We start from the raw sequence: 15068 nt of genomic DNA, 5'->3' as shown, positions 1-15068 counted from the left end.
CTCCAACAATCAGGCAGAGAACCACATGGTATCCAAACCTGAGACTCAGGGCATGAGCTGGCCAGGCAGAGAGTATGCTTGCATCTATGTGTTTGTGGGCGTGTGTCTTTGTGAGTGTGTGTGTTGTGGTTTTTGCACATGGCATATCATATTCAAGGCCACTCTCTGTAAGAAACCTGACACACACACATATGCAACCCCAAATAAAGTCTTCAGAGTATGGCTTGTGACTGCATGATGTGCTGAGAGGCTTTATTGCGGCCGGTGAGCAACGGGTGCAGGCTGTGGTTTGCAAGCTGCTGCCCTCAGGAGCCTGTTGTCTTTGTCCGCCAGCTTCTTCTCCTTGGGACTATTTACCAGGAATCTCAGACTGCTTGTGTCTCTTGCATTTGTGATCACAATAAAAAAATACACCCGGTGAATCAGATGGAGGGAAAGAGAGTGGTTCCTGTGAAGACAGGGGTCAAAGCGAGGGGACGTCTCAATGAAGATGAAACACTGGGAACGGATCTCTCAAAGAGTGTTTTTGCCACATTCATCTCCTCAGCACCTGCCGCAGTGCCTGGCGTGTCAAGGCATTCATAATAATAGCTTATATTTTCTGAGTCCTTATCACGTGTCGGACACTCAGCCGAGTGCATCGACGTTCTTCCTTCTCCGTTCTCGCTGCAGCTCTGGGAAGTCGGCTCTATTTTTATTCCCATTACTGATGACGAAACTGGAGATTCAGACAGGCGACACCCTAGGTCTCTTGACTCTGGGCTCTGTGTTCCTCTCTTCGGGTCACACATCCTTGCTGAGCATCTGGAGTGTGTGCATGCGTGCATGTGTGTAGAGAGTGTTCTCAATGCCTGCTGCTCTCTCCCCTTTCGCCACTTGGAGACATAACTGGCAGATCAGGTTAATGAAGGGAAGTCTCCATGGCAACGCAAGAAGGCAGAAGAAGTATTTTCTTCTGAATGGGAAGCTGCTGCCTTCAGCCTTGCATGGGTTGCAGCTGGAGGGGGCTCCACACAGGCGTATCTCTTTGATGAGTGGTGGGTGCAGGGTCTCCTGCTCCACTGGAGGAGGACAATGCAGCGAGGAGCACAAGTGGGGCTTAGCCTCTGGAGGAGGGAGGTAGGGAAGGGGTGCTCCAGCAGCTCCCTCTCCCCCGGCTTTCACTCACTATTCCCATCCCTGGAATGATCACATCTCATAGAAGAAAACTGACATCCAGCAGTTATGGTGCCATGGACTTGAAGAGTCAGAGGCTATGGGAAGAGAAAAGGACACAGGGAGGGTGGGTGGCTTTTTCAAATATGTGACATTCTAGTTGAGGCACTGGGTGGAGGGTGATGCCAAGAACCTTGCCACATTCCAGGACTAAAACTGAGAGAAGCAGAGGGCGTGGCCAGGATGGGGGGCCAGGAGCAGAGACCTGGATTAGGGCAGGAGTTTGGAATAGATCTGGGTGGGAAGTCAGCTGGCTTTGAAGAGAGGAGCAGGTGACCAGAACTGTGGTCCAATAAAGGCTTTGGAAAGATTGGAGACTGTGGCCTGAACAGGCAATGGATGCCCCCTCTACAGCAGTGAAACCTGGTCCCTGAAATCCCTTTGCCCCTTCCCTTTGCTGTGGGTTTTTTGACTCTGCAAAGTTGACTTTGTCTGCTAGCCTCTCCTCCATGGGACTATTTACCAGGAATCTCAGACTACTTGTGTCTCTTGCATTTGTGATCACAATCAGGAAATACACCCAGTGAATCAGACGGAGGGAAAGAGAGTGGCTCCTGTGAAGACAGGGGTCAAAGCGAGGGGACGTCTCAATGAAGATGTAACACTCTCAGAGTGTTTTGCTACATTCATCTCCTCAGCACCTGCCACAGTGCTTGACATGTCAAGGCATTCGTAACATTAGCTTATATGGAACATATGGAAACAGTAGCAAAGTATCAAGCGTGGAAAGGAGCACAGGCTGGGTCCTTCTCTCCCATTGTGCATCTGATCAGGAGGGAGAAATGTCTCAGAGAGAAACTGTGTTATAAGGAGAGTCATCATAAAGCAACTCACAAGACCATCCTCCATGGCATGGGAGAGCACTGCAGGGAGCTTAGGATCAGTGCTGGGCCATCGCCTAGGTTCTCCTACCCCACCCCATGGTCATGGCAGTGATGTCCCTGTCTGTTCATTCTACCTCCTCAACACACATGCCCCTCTAGGCTGTCATATGGCTGGAGAAAGATAGCAGGGAAGAGGAAAAGGCCTCTGCACCTTCAGTATTACCTGCTCCCCAAGACTGGGATGGAAACAAGTCCTGAGATGGGGACCTGGCACTCAGGGAGGGCTTTCTAGAATTCTAGGCTGCATCCTCTGTGTCTGACCAGTGTGCCTAGATTTGTTCTTAAGGCAAGAACTCTTTATGGTAATCAAGACTTTTGAGGGTGCTGAAGATAGGGAACCCCAGGACCCAGGCCTTACTGGAGAAGGGAATTGAGGAATGGTGGATTGGAGACACGTAAGGCCTTCCTCTGATGTAGGAATCTCTGGTTGGCTTTTATACAAGTTATAATCTCTCCCCTTTGCAAGGTCAGTGTTCTGCCTCTTGGTCATGAGTAAACGTCCAGAAGAGACTGATTTTGGGGTGCTTGGAGTCCATTATTAGCCTCAAGATTCTGGAGAGAAGCATGAGAATTTGAGGTGGCCACAAGGTGGCGCCAAACACTAAGTCTTCACATTACATTTTTTCTTCTAGTCTCCGAAGGGGGTCCCGGGGGCTTCTAAATGTTTTGCAGGACCCAGGACTGAGGTCTAGCCAGACCTTAGAGTGGAGGCAGAAGCTTAGTGCTAGGAGTGCCTCAATTTCTCCCAGAACTGTTCCAACCTCTCTTAGTTACCCCAGAGTCAGAACCCCGCTGCTGCCCTCTGGTCACTTCTCCCAGCTCCCAGGAAAGTGCTAAGAGACAGAGACTGGACAAGGTTGGCACTGCAGGCACAGGAGGGATGGACAGTGGTGGCTTTGGGCCTCCACTCTTCTTCTCCTTGGGTAGTCCCATGCCTCTCCTGCTGCCTTCCTTCTCCACTCCCTCCTCACGGAAACATCAGCTGACCTCTTTTGCTGAGATTGAAAGAAAGCAAAGCCTGTGGGTGTCAGACTCAATGGAGTTTGTAGTGGTCAGGCGTCCTACCTTCCTCCTGTGTCCCTTCCCTGCCAGGAAATCCTCCAGGTGCCAGCTGCTTAACCGTCCTTTCCTGTGGGGGATTATCTAGTCAGGTCTCTAACTGGGTGTCAGTAGGATTATCTAAGTCAGCACAAACCTCTCCCATACCTGCAGCATGGACGTCTCTCTACTCCTCAATGTGGAGGGTGTTAAGAAGACCATTCTGCACGGGGGAGTAGGAGAACTCCCTAACTTCATCTCTGGCTCCCGGGTGAGTAACCTTCCCCCAGCTAGAGCCCCCATGGTCCCTTCCTGAGTTCCAGCTGTGCCCAGGGCATTGCAAATAGCTTTTGGTTCAGCCCTAATCCAGCCAGGCAGGCCTTTTCTGGAATTGCCCACCCTATGCACCTAGGCTGCCCTGCTTTAAAGTTTATAAACAGGCTATTTTGGGGGGTAGTTTTTGGGGGTAGCTTTAGTGCGGACTGAGGGGTTGGGGTTGGGGGATTTTCCAGAGCTCCAAATGTCAGGTGAATAGGAAGGAATCTCAGGAGTTCTGGTGTTTGTCCCCTTGTGTTTGATGGGTCTCCCAGTGTGGATGAACGCATCCCTGGGCATTTGAGCTTATTGGGGAAGGAATTCTTGACTCTTGGTCGTGAGAGACGGGCACGGGTTATGCTAGAAAGAAATGGGTTCCTTGTGGGCACTTGCAGGGTGTGTCTGATGCATCTTAGCTTATCAGGCGTGGAGGAGCTGACTCTGAGGAGAGCCCTAGGAACCTGTGGTGGCTGGGTGGCCGCAGCTGGAATTCTGGAGGTATGTCTACACCAGACCCCTCTGTTCTGGGGACTAGGTGACGTTTCATTTCCGAACCATGAAGTGTGATGAGGAGCACACAGTGATAGATGACAGCAGACAGGTGGGCCAGCCCATGAGCATCATCCTCGGAAATATGTTCAAGCTGGAGGTGTGGGAGACGCTGCTGACGTCCATGCGGCTCGGGGAAGTGGCCGAGTTCTGGTGCGACACCATCGTAAGTAGGCCACATGGCTCTTTCCCCATTTGGTCCCCTTACACTCTTCCTGGAACCGCAAGGTTCAGGAAAGTTAGGGCAAACAAGCCTCTCTATTCTAGCCTAAATCCCCATTCTCTGCTATTACAAACGTGGTGCCCTTCAGGCAAAGCAGGCCTTAAAGTGACATAAAATGTATGGTTGGCTGGGGGGCTTTGGAGAGGACCTTGGGGTAGGAGAGGATCATGGGATAGGAGAAGTAGGAGAGGGTCTCCCCACCCTTTTATTTCTGCTCAGTGAAGCAAGTTCTGGAGTTTGTGGTCACCGGGCTTTTTTGCCCTCCCCCTATTCCTTCCAGCTCTATGACTCAGTTCATACTTACATCACTCATAAGTCATCTTTACGACGTCTTGCTCTGTGATTTGAAGAGACAGGCGCTTCTTAGAGAAACTTGAGAACATGCGAAAGTCAGGAGAAGCCTATCAAACGCTTGCCCCCTAGGCTGGCACAACCAGCCCACCACCCTGTCTTGAGTCCTCTTACCTCCAGGGCACTTCCCTTCCTCATCCCACACCGTGTGGGCAAATTCCAGGCATCGCAGCCATTCATCTGGGAACACTAGATTTGGTGACTCTGAAGCTACTGGACATTTGAAAAACAGCCACAGCACCGTTGTTAAATCTCCAGAGAACCCAAACACCCCTGCACACTCTCTAATGGCCCGACACAGGATTCTCTGACCATCTCATTTAGTCCCTTTACAAGATTTAATTTTATTTATTTATTTATTTATTTATTTATTTATTTATTATGTATACAATATTCTTTCTGCGTTATGCCTGAAGGCCAGAAGAGGGCACCAGACCTCATTACAGATGGTTGTGAACCACCATATGGTTGCTGGAAATTGAACTCAGGACCTTTGGAAGAGCAGGCAATGCTCTTAACCTCTGAGCCATCTCTCTAGCACCCTACAAGATTTAATTTTTATTTTTAAGTGTGTCTATGCATGCATGTATCTATGTGGATCCGTTCACATGAGTGCAGGTGTCCACGGGGTACAGAAGAGGGTGTTGGATCCTCTGGAGCTGGAGTTGTAGATGGTTGTGAGCTGCCTGGCCTGGGTACTGGGAGCTGCACTCTATCCCTTTGAAAGAACAGCAAATGCTCTTACCTGTTGGGTCACCCCCACTCCATCTCGCTCACTTATTCTTTAGAAATGAGTGGCATTTGTGTGCGCAGGCAGGATCCAAACAAAACCAGTGTGTCAGGCTTTACCTGTGTTGCTCTGTATCTGTCTCCCTGGGTTTCCTGGCCCTTTCGGGTCATGGAGTTAGTGGTCCTAGAGATACTCACATTTGGATCCTGCTGGTTGCTTCTGAATGTAATTGTCTGATATATTCCTTTATTTCTTGTATTTCTGACAAATGAGCTTTTTGTCTAAAATCTTGAAAATTCTTTCATTCTTTCTTCTTCTTTCTTTCCTTCTCACTGAATTGTTTTTGTCCAGGGTTTCATGTAGCTCAGGCTGGCTTCAAAATCCCTATGTAGCTGAGGATGACCTTGAACTTCTGATCCTCCTGCCTCTACCACCCAGGTGTGAGGATTACAGGTGTGTGACACCACATCTCGTTTATGTAGTACTAGGGATTGGGAATTTGAGCATGGCAGGCAAGTACTCCCCACCCCCAGTCTTTGTTTTAAAGTCACGGATAGCTCTGTGAACGTCTCACTGAGGGCCGCACTGTACCTACCTATCACATGCAAGATTGAGATTGATGGGTGAGTTCAGGTGTTGACAAGCTGAGCTGTCTATCACAAGGCTCCCCCTGGATCTTCACAGTGGATGGTGGTTAGATACTCTTTATTTCATGGGGAGCTAATGATCTTTTTGAAAGAGCAGTTTGGTGGAGAGACAGATTGCATTTGAGACGTATTTTATTAGTGTGGAGTGACCTGGGGAGATTCTTTCTCCTCTTTCCACTCTGTCTCCTCATCTGTAAATGAACAAATGGAGTGTTCAGGGCTATTTTGGGAGTCACAGGATATGATATAAATGAGTGGAAGTCATGGTGTGCATAAGGCGATTAAAAGGTAGAAGCTATTATTTTGAGCTAGAAGGATGTTGAAGATTAACTCCTTTGTTTTACTGAGGAGCCTTACTCTGAATATGATTCTGAGAGTGGAAGTAATGTGCTCTGGTTCAAACAAGCTGAGGGGCAAAATCCAAATGGGATCCTTAGCTTTCTTGTCGAGTACCTGCACCTTTTAACAGAGCCAGACTGCAGTACCACCGTCTACCACTAGGGGATACAATGCAATACATGACTCCCCTGTGTTCCTCAGTCTGAAGCCCAGCATCTTTTCTTTTATTTTAATCTTAATTAATTTCCTTTAACTTAAACTTTCTGTTAGTTCAGGCCTTCATTCAGTTGGTTTATTCTGTGATGTGAGTTTAGAACCCGAGCTTGGAAGACCCCTATGCATCTACTTCAGGCTTTCTATCTACAAGCCTTTGTCATCAGCAAGAGTCCCTTCACCTCCTCAGGGTGCATATTTGCTAACATGGTGGGCTGCATGCACAGAAAGCTGTCAACGCAATCTTGATTTGTTGATTGATTTGTTGTGCAAAGCCACAAGCTGCCGCTCACTCCAGGAGCAGTTCCTGGGGACTCTGTGGTCTTTTGGCCACTTCAGCAGTCATATGTTGTCCAGCTCATAGGTTGGTAAGTTTTAGAGCATAGTGGCTGTTGGTTTTCCCACTGCTTGTGGCTTTTGTGAATGTGCATGTGAGTCTCTTGTCAGCTATACAGCTGCACTCTATCTCTCCATATAGCCATTCGCCCAACAACCTCCCAGGGCGCTGGTTTATTCCACTTCTCTTCGGCCAGTGCTCGGTCACAATCCAGTCTTTCATCATTAAGCCTTATGTCCTCCAGGACTGTAGATGCACCACCTACCATACCTGCCTTATGTCACCAGGACTGTAGATGCACCACCTACCACACCTGCCTTATGTCACCAGGACTGTAGATGCACCTCCCACCACACCTGCCTTATGTCACCAGGACTGTAGATGCACCACCTACCACACCTGCCTTATGTCACCAGGACTGTAGATGCACCTCCCACTACACCTGCCTTATGTCATCAGGACTGTAGATGCACCACCTACCACACCTGCCTTATGTCACCAGGACTGTAGATGCACCTCCCACCACACCTGCCTTATGTCACCAGGACTGTAGATGCACCTCCCACCACACCTGCTTTATGTGGATTCCAGGCATCTGAACTTAGGTCCTCACACCCACACAACAAGCACTTTCGACAAAGTACCATCTCCCTAGTACCCATAACCCAGATTTCAGCACTACATCTACACCATATGTATATATGTATATCTTACCGTATCTCCTCTTATCCTCCTATTCTTCCTTCCTCGTCTCTCTTCCTCATATCACCAAGCCTTTGATGGGCATCTGTTTGGCATGTTTTCTGTGTTAGGAATGATACAGGTGGTCTCTAACCCTGGAGGAACTGAATTCTGGAGGAGCAGAGACTCAGCCCTTTATAGGGTGCCAGGTAGCCAGGGCACGGTGTGGAGAACAAGGGAAGAGTGCTCCAGAGCCACAAAGGGGAAAGCTGTCTGCTTTAGAGTCTCGCAGTGGAGTTTCTTCAAGAAGGTGACATTGAGCTGGGTCTTGAAGGATGAGTGAGAGTTCACATGAAGTGCGGACTGGTTTTATGTCAACACGACACAAGCTGGAGTCATGTTGGAAAAGGGAGTCTCAGTTGTGAAAATGCTCCCGTTAGATTGCTCTGTGAACAAGCCTGTGGAGCATGTTCACCATGGGTGACGGCTGTGGAAGGACCCAGACCACTGTGGCTGGTGGTCCTGAGTCTGTAAGAAAGCAGGTTGAGGAAGCCATGAGGAACAAACCAGTAAGCGGCACCCCTCTCATGGCTTCTGTGTCCGCTCCTGCCTCCAGGTTTCTGCCTTTGATGATGGATTGGGAGGTGGACCTGTAAACTGAAATAAATCCTGTCTGCCTCAGGTTGCTTTTGGTCATGGTGTTTTATCACAGTAATGGAAACCTAACTAAAATACCTGCCCTAGGAAGAGTATATGTAACTGTGTTTAGTGAGCACCTTTTCTGTGGGCAGCCTCTACTCAGGAACCAGAGTTCTAGATAGATTCAGTCACCAGTAGGGCAGGCACAGGCCCAAGAAGACATGACTAAGGAGTCATTGGGTGTCACTTCCTGTCCTGCACTCTGCCTGGACTGTCCTTGTTCAGTCAGCTTGGAGTTATATCTTTGCAGGAATAGGGACTGCCTCCCTCTCTCCCCCAGTACAGAGGGGCAGGGTGGGTTGGAGTTTCTGGCCCTTTGTCTGCCTCCAAAGGTCTGTCTCCACCTAGAACCTGTTGTTGGTGCTCAGTTTTGTGAGGCCAGAGAAACAAATTCTGATTCCACAGGATCTGGGTCCCCAGTTGCCCAATGGGTAGGAGCAGCTGTTTCAAGTTCACGGAGGAAATGGGCTAGCAGCCATAGCCGCCACTGCAGCACCAGCAGCAGCAGCGGCAGGATACTTGGGCTCTGGATTCCATCACGGGTCTGTTACTACTTTGTGTTTAAACACGGGCAATAAATTTAAAAAACCGACAGCCCCCCACCCCAACCAAGCCCAACACATTGAGAGTCAGTGGATGTGGTTGGTAATACTGCAGGTGGCAGCCTCCCGTCCAGACAGGGCCTTGGCCTGAGCCAGGCTCTGACCTCAGAGCAAAAAGGGAACCATGATGATGGGCTCCCTGATTGGTTGAGTCCTCAGATGTCTAGAGCCCATGGGTGGCAATGACTGCTCTTGTAGCCTGTAACCTGGTAGGAGGGCTCCAGGGTCCCTCCCTTTCACAAAGTTGGTGCTAGGAAAATGTCCTCAAACTTGGTTCCTTCTTCTAGGTTCTATCTTGCTCCTGATGTCACTCCATAACCCTGGGCATGGGCTGGGGCACCAGACCAGCCAGGTTGGCAGATATCTAGTAGAATGCAGCCTTTGTCTGAGGTCTTGCTTAAATGGCCCCAGTGGACTCCTCCCCAAAGCAAGCTGGTGGAAGGAGGATGCTTCTTCCCTTATTCTAGCCTTAATCCTTCAGACAGCTGCCATCTGGCTGTGCCTCTCAGAAGTCAGCTCAGGGCATTTGGGCTAATCCGGGCCAGTGGGGGTGGGGAGAATGACCTTCAGCCTTCAGCATCTGTCCTTTCCACCAGGGGAGGGACAGGAATGGCTTCGTAGTGATCTGAACTTGACCTCTGTGGAGATGGGCTCTGAGGCTCTACCAAAGAGTCGAGGCCTAGTATGGAGCAGACCTTGCTGAACCCCAAGGGCCAACTCTGGATGCAGCTGGATCAGACCAGACATACACTTGCACTGGCACATTCAATGGCTCTCTCAGATTTAGGACCCTGCTCCATTCACTGCTACATCCTGGAAACTCTGGGACTCCTTGGGGAAGAAATGTATTATGCTGACCACAGGGCTATAAAGGGGCAACATGTGGCTAAAAGCACAGCTTGGAGAGGCGTGTTCAAATCCTGTCTGTGTCATGCCTGACTGTGTAGCTTTGAGGTCTAACCCCTCTGGGCTTCTTTTCTTCAGCTGTAGCACAGGGATATTCACAATGACTCTTTTGCTGGGTGGTCATAAGGATTAGAGGTGCCAACAGGATTAGAGCGGTTGGGCACACTGTGAAATACAGTTGTTCCGGTAGGTGTCCTGGGATGGCAGTGCCCATGAGAAGGGTACATCCCAGGCTGGGTGTGGTCTGGCTAGCTCTGAACAGACAGCTAAGACAATGCTCCTTCATCTCTCCTACAGCACACAGGAGTCTACCCTATGTTGTCTCGCAGTCTACGGCAGGTGGCTGAGGGCAAGGACCCCACCGGATGGCATGTGCACACGTGCGGGTTGGCCAACATGTTCGCATACCATACTCTGGGCTACGAGGACCTGGATGAACTGCAGAAGGAGCCGCAGCCACTCATCTTCCTGATTGAGCTGCTGCAGGTGGGAGCCGGGTGTGGGAGGGGCTGGCCCAGGTCAGGAGGGATCCTGAGGACTCCCGACCCCATGCCCACTTCACTTGCTTCTCTAGAAAACAAGAGGCTGGCCAGGGACCCCAGCAGAATTGAAAGTTGCAAACCCCCTCCAAAGGAAAACTCATTTGGAAGCAACGTTTGAAAAATGGGATTTAATTTCATTTTTGAAGCATCTTTATTTAATTGGTCATCTGTCTGCTTCCATTTCTGCAAGATTTAGGGTTGCAGCCTCTTTCTTGGTTCCTGTAACTTGTGGGTTTGGACTTGGGTCTGGCACAGTAAGAGAGCCTGCATGGGGCTAAAAGAGCCAGAGTCAAGGTCGAGGCCAGGTCAGGACTCAGCTTATGACCAAGGTTGAAGCTCAACCTGAGGGCTGCATGGGTAAGGAAAACTAAAAAAGAACAGTTGTGTGATTTGTGCACTGTGCGGGAACATCCCTTCAAAAGCGCTCTTTGTAGACATTACACGTTTGTGTTATTATGATGACAAATTCTCTCCAGATGGCAATAAAAGTGTCTTGTTCTAACACAGCGAGCACTCATGACAATCTTCCAACTACTGGAAGTAAACTTTCCTTAAGAAAGGAGCCTTTTCATAATTTCCCCAAAGGCACTGACTTGCTTAGGGCAGGGCTGGATCTTGTTGCTTCCTTGCTCTGTTCTCAAGGTCTTGACCAGCACAACTGATATGGTGCCTCACTGTGGGACAAGGCAAACCACTTCAGAAGGATGCTGGGGTCATCTCACTGGTCCTTTCCTGGCTAACGTGTAGCTCCTGGACTAGGTGGAGGCCCCGAGCGAGTACCAGAGGGAGACGTGGAATCTGAACAATGAAGAGAGGATGCAGGCCGTTCCTCTCCTTCACGGGGAAGGCAACAGGCTCTACAAGCTGGGTCGCTACGATCAGGCTGCCACCAAGTACCAGGAGGCCATCGTGTGCCTGAGGAATCTTCAGACTAAGGTTGGGGGCTACCGCTGGCTGGGTGGGCTGGGATGAGTCTTACCCAGCCGGTGGCTGAGCTTCTGCCTCGCAGGAGAAGCCCTGGGAGGTGGAGTGGCTGAAGTTGGAGAAGATGATCAACACCTTAATCCTCAACTACTGCCAGTGCCTGCTGAAGAAGGAGGAGTACTACGAGGTGTTGGAGCATACCAGCGACATCCTGCGTCATCACCCAGGTGCAACCCCAGCAGGGGTGAGGGGGTAGGGGTGGGGAGCAGTGGAGTAGGAGTGAGGGTGGAGGAATGGGGGGGGTGAGGGTAAAGGAGTAGGGGTGGTGGAGATGGAGGTGGGGGTGGGGGAGATACAGGCAGCCAGGTCACCGCCACTGGCACTGGCCTCACATGGCCCTTTCTGCGGTGAGAGGCACGGAAGCTTGTCTTCACCCTGTTGACTTCCCCAAGCCTGCAACTGCATTGTCGCTGCTTCTGGGTGGGTGATATTTATTGAGGGAGCTGTTTGTTTCAGACTGAGGCTGGCCATGTAGCCCAGGCTCACTGGGAATTTGTGATCCTCCTGCCTTAGCTTTTAGAGCTCTGGGTTTTACAGGTGTGCACAATCATGGCTTTAGGGAGGTGGTTTTTAAAATCTTATTTATTTTTATGCTTTTCAAATGTGCATGTGGCTGTTATTCCATTAGTTTGGGAGTCGTAACCAGGCTTTGAAAGGAGGCCAGCAATCCAGAGAAAAATATGAAATTGACTTTGCTAGTATTTGAGAAGGAGTTTGACAACTAACGCTAAGCAGGATAGCACAACATTTGCTGCAGGCACTAAGTACTCCACCCTTATTATTGCACTGAGCCTCACCGTCACCCGGATTGGTCAGGCACAATAACAGGGTCCGATGGTGACAAAGCTTGGGTCCTCGGAGGTAACAATACAAAAATTCTGAAAGTGAAATTGGTTACAGCACTTGGAAGAAATCGAGGTCAGGAGGTCTGATGCCAGGGCTCTCTGGGGCTGGTCGGTTGGGTGCAGCTTGCTCCCCTCTGCAGGGATCGTGAAGGCCTACTATGTGCGCGCACGCGCTCACGCAGAGGTTTGGAACGCTGAGGAGGCCAAGGCGGACCTCGAGAAAGTACTGGAGCTGGAACCTTCCATGCGCAAGGCGGTGCTCAGGGAACTGAGGCAGCTGGAGAGTCGTCTGTCGGACAAGCAGGAGGAGGAGCGGCAGCGCTGCCGGAATATGCTGGGCTAGGCACGGGCTGGGCTGGGCTGGGCTGGGCTAGGCATTGCTAGGTTGGGCTGGGCTGGCCAGGGTAGGAGCTGCTGTCTGAAATGCTGGACTGAGGACTGGGGCAGTGGACTGGGCACTGAGCTCACACTGTCCCACTTGCTCTGCAGGGTGCCCCAGGGCGCAGTCTTGGTTGTCATGAGACTGTCAGTGACTCCTCAGCAGTTGGTCGCACAGCCTGTGGACCACATTCAGCAAGCATAGCCCGAGCATCCCTGGTTCAATTAACAAGGACTTCGATGTTGCTTTTTAGCATATACTCATACTAAATTATATTATGACTAATTTCTGAGGGCTGTGGATATAGCACAGTGGTAGTGAGCTTGTTTAGCAATCCTGGAGCCCTGAGTTTGATCTTTAGTATAAATAGATACATATAAATACATGTATTTTGTGGGATCAAAGTCATAGGTGCCCATGAAAATCAACCCCCCCCCCAGATTAACAAATGGCACAGGCTAGCTCCCCTTCCTTAGCTCAGGTGCAGTAATCAACCTTACTTTAAATTAAAATATTTAAAAACGATTTATTAATTTTAATTTGTATGTATATATGTGTCTCTGTGTGTATATGCTACGTGCGCACGGGTATCCAAGGAAGCCAGAAGAGGGCTTGCAATCCTATAAAGCTAGAGTTGTGGGTGGTTGTGAGCTGCCCTATCTGAGCGCTGGGAACCAAACTCAGGTCCCCTGGAAGAGCAGTGTGTGCTCTTGACTGCTGAGCCTTCTCTCCAGTCCCAAAAGGAAAAAAAAATGTTTTTAATTAGCACTCACAGAATTGATTTTCATTATGGTGTTTTCAAGCAAAAGTAGTTTTTGTTGATTCTCCCATTGCTCTTTCTGTTATGTCCAGTTTTATTTTTCTAGTAGTTCCTCCCACCCTGTCCCCATGTTAGTGCCCACTACAGTCTCTTGCTGTATCCTGTATCAGTGCTGATTACAAAAAGGACTTCCCCCACCTTTTCCTGTGTTTGGGTAGCCGTATTTTGGGCCTCTGATTCTCTTGGTTCGTTTTTTAAAATTACTTTATACTCCAAAACCACAGAGAAACCCTGTCTCGAAAAACCAAAAAAAAAATAAATAAATAAAATTACTTTATAATCACTAGACATAGAACCCCTCCGACTGTCACTGACCTTGATGTCTCTGGGGACTCCTGGAAGATGGATAGTGACAGCATCCACTGTGCTACTCTCTCCGCAAGGGTGGGGTGACTTCCTTTTCCATCATGCCTATAGTTAACATCCACCCCGAGCTTAGCAAACAAATGAAGTCTGTACTCGGGTTGACTGGAAAATCTGAAAATCAATAAACAACTTTGACATGATGGTAGCTGTGCTATGTATTCTCTGCTGGGCTTTCACTGCAGCTCTCCTGATTCTTCAGTCCCCAGGTCACTAGAACAAGGACACTCCTGGCATCCAGGGGTTTCCATGTCAGCTCTCTTAGCCTGGGAGAAAAGATGGCTCATTTTTAATTGACTTGGGTCTGAGTCTACTAGACCACCTGTGTCCATGGTGAGGAGGAAGCGGGAGGCAGGAGAGGACAGAGGAAGGGACATCGTGACCTGCTGAGGCCACCGAGTCCTGAGCTGTGGAGCAGGGAGGGAGGGCATAAGGACCTTCACCGTCTTCTCCAGCAGTGCTGCCCAGGGGACCCCTGCATGGTGCACACCGTCAAAGCACCTGTGTGGCTCTGAGCAGAGGAGGACCCTGGCAAGGGATCTTAATGAAGGGCCAGGAATGACGGCCCCAGACTTCCCCTTTCCTCCCTTCCCCTCCCCTCCCATTTCTCCCTCCCCTTTCTTTTATTCCCCCTTTTTTTCTAGCCTTTCTTCAGGCTTCCCGGTGTTGTTTTTGAGACAGGGTCTCACTGTGCAGCTTAGGCTGGTCTGGAACTTTGCAATCCTCCTGCTTCCAAGGGCAGGGATGACCGGGCATGCAGGGATGACCGGGCATGCTATCCCTTTCTGTGTGCACTGTCCCCTCCATTGCCTTTCTTTCTGCAGTTAGAGAGGATCCCACCTTATTTGTCAGTATACAGCCCACAGCCTCCCCCACACAACCAACGCCTCGAGGCATCTACGGCCCCTGATTGGTCCTGTCTGACCCTTCTAGGTGGGGATTATCCCTTCTGATGCCCTAGGAAATTTGCAAGCCCAAGACCCAAGAAAGCTGTGGCTCAGGACGCCTGTGAACTATGGTGTGAGGCACATTGGAGAGAGAGTCCTATTGCTCCTGGCACCCCAAAATAATGAAGGGGCCATGGAAGTCCTGTTCAGAAGCCACTGTATCTTATACCTAACTCACTCGTGAGGAGGGGGTGATGCGAAAGTGGCAGAGATGCAGCCAACTATCCATCCAGGGCTCTGGTGCATGCCTGGGTTTCCTTCTGTGCTCTGGAAGCAATCAATCTCCTATGAGGTCCTGGCTGATCTCACAGGTAGCCTTCAGAGGACTACGGTCCCAGATTCTAGCCAGCAGGGGGCAGCAGACAACAAGCATCCTGAAGTCCCTGGTGGTCTGATGCCATGCTCCACCTCCCTTGACCACCCCTAATGCCTGCAGAGTGGTCACAGCCAAGGGGACAC

At 50.0% G+C, this 15068-nt stretch overlaps 1 protein-coding gene across 1 annotated transcript; it reads left to right on the top strand.

Annotated features, from left to right (window-relative positions):
• Window positions 1-3312: 3312 nt before the first annotated feature.
• Aipl1 (aryl hydrocarbon receptor interacting protein like 1) lies at window positions 3313-12443 on the top strand. Its single transcript, XM_057776401.1, has 6 exons — window positions 3313-3408; window positions 3988-4167; window positions 10027-10215; window positions 11031-11207; window positions 11281-11422; window positions 12241-12443. Exons 1-6 carry the CDS (start codon window positions 3313-3315, stop codon window positions 12441-12443), a joined length of 987 nt encoding a protein of 328 aa, XP_057632384.1.
• Window positions 12444-15068: the final 2625 nt, after the last annotated feature.

The sequence above is a fragment of the Chionomys nivalis genome, chromosome 7 (assembly GCF_950005125.1).
Source record: "Chionomys nivalis chromosome 7, mChiNiv1.1, whole genome shotgun sequence".
Classification (NCBI taxonomy): Eukaryota; Metazoa; Chordata; class Mammalia; order Rodentia; family Cricetidae; genus Chionomys; species Chionomys nivalis.
The sequence above is the reverse complement of the archived record's forward strand: the minus strand, read 5'-3'. Positions and strand labels throughout refer to the sequence as shown.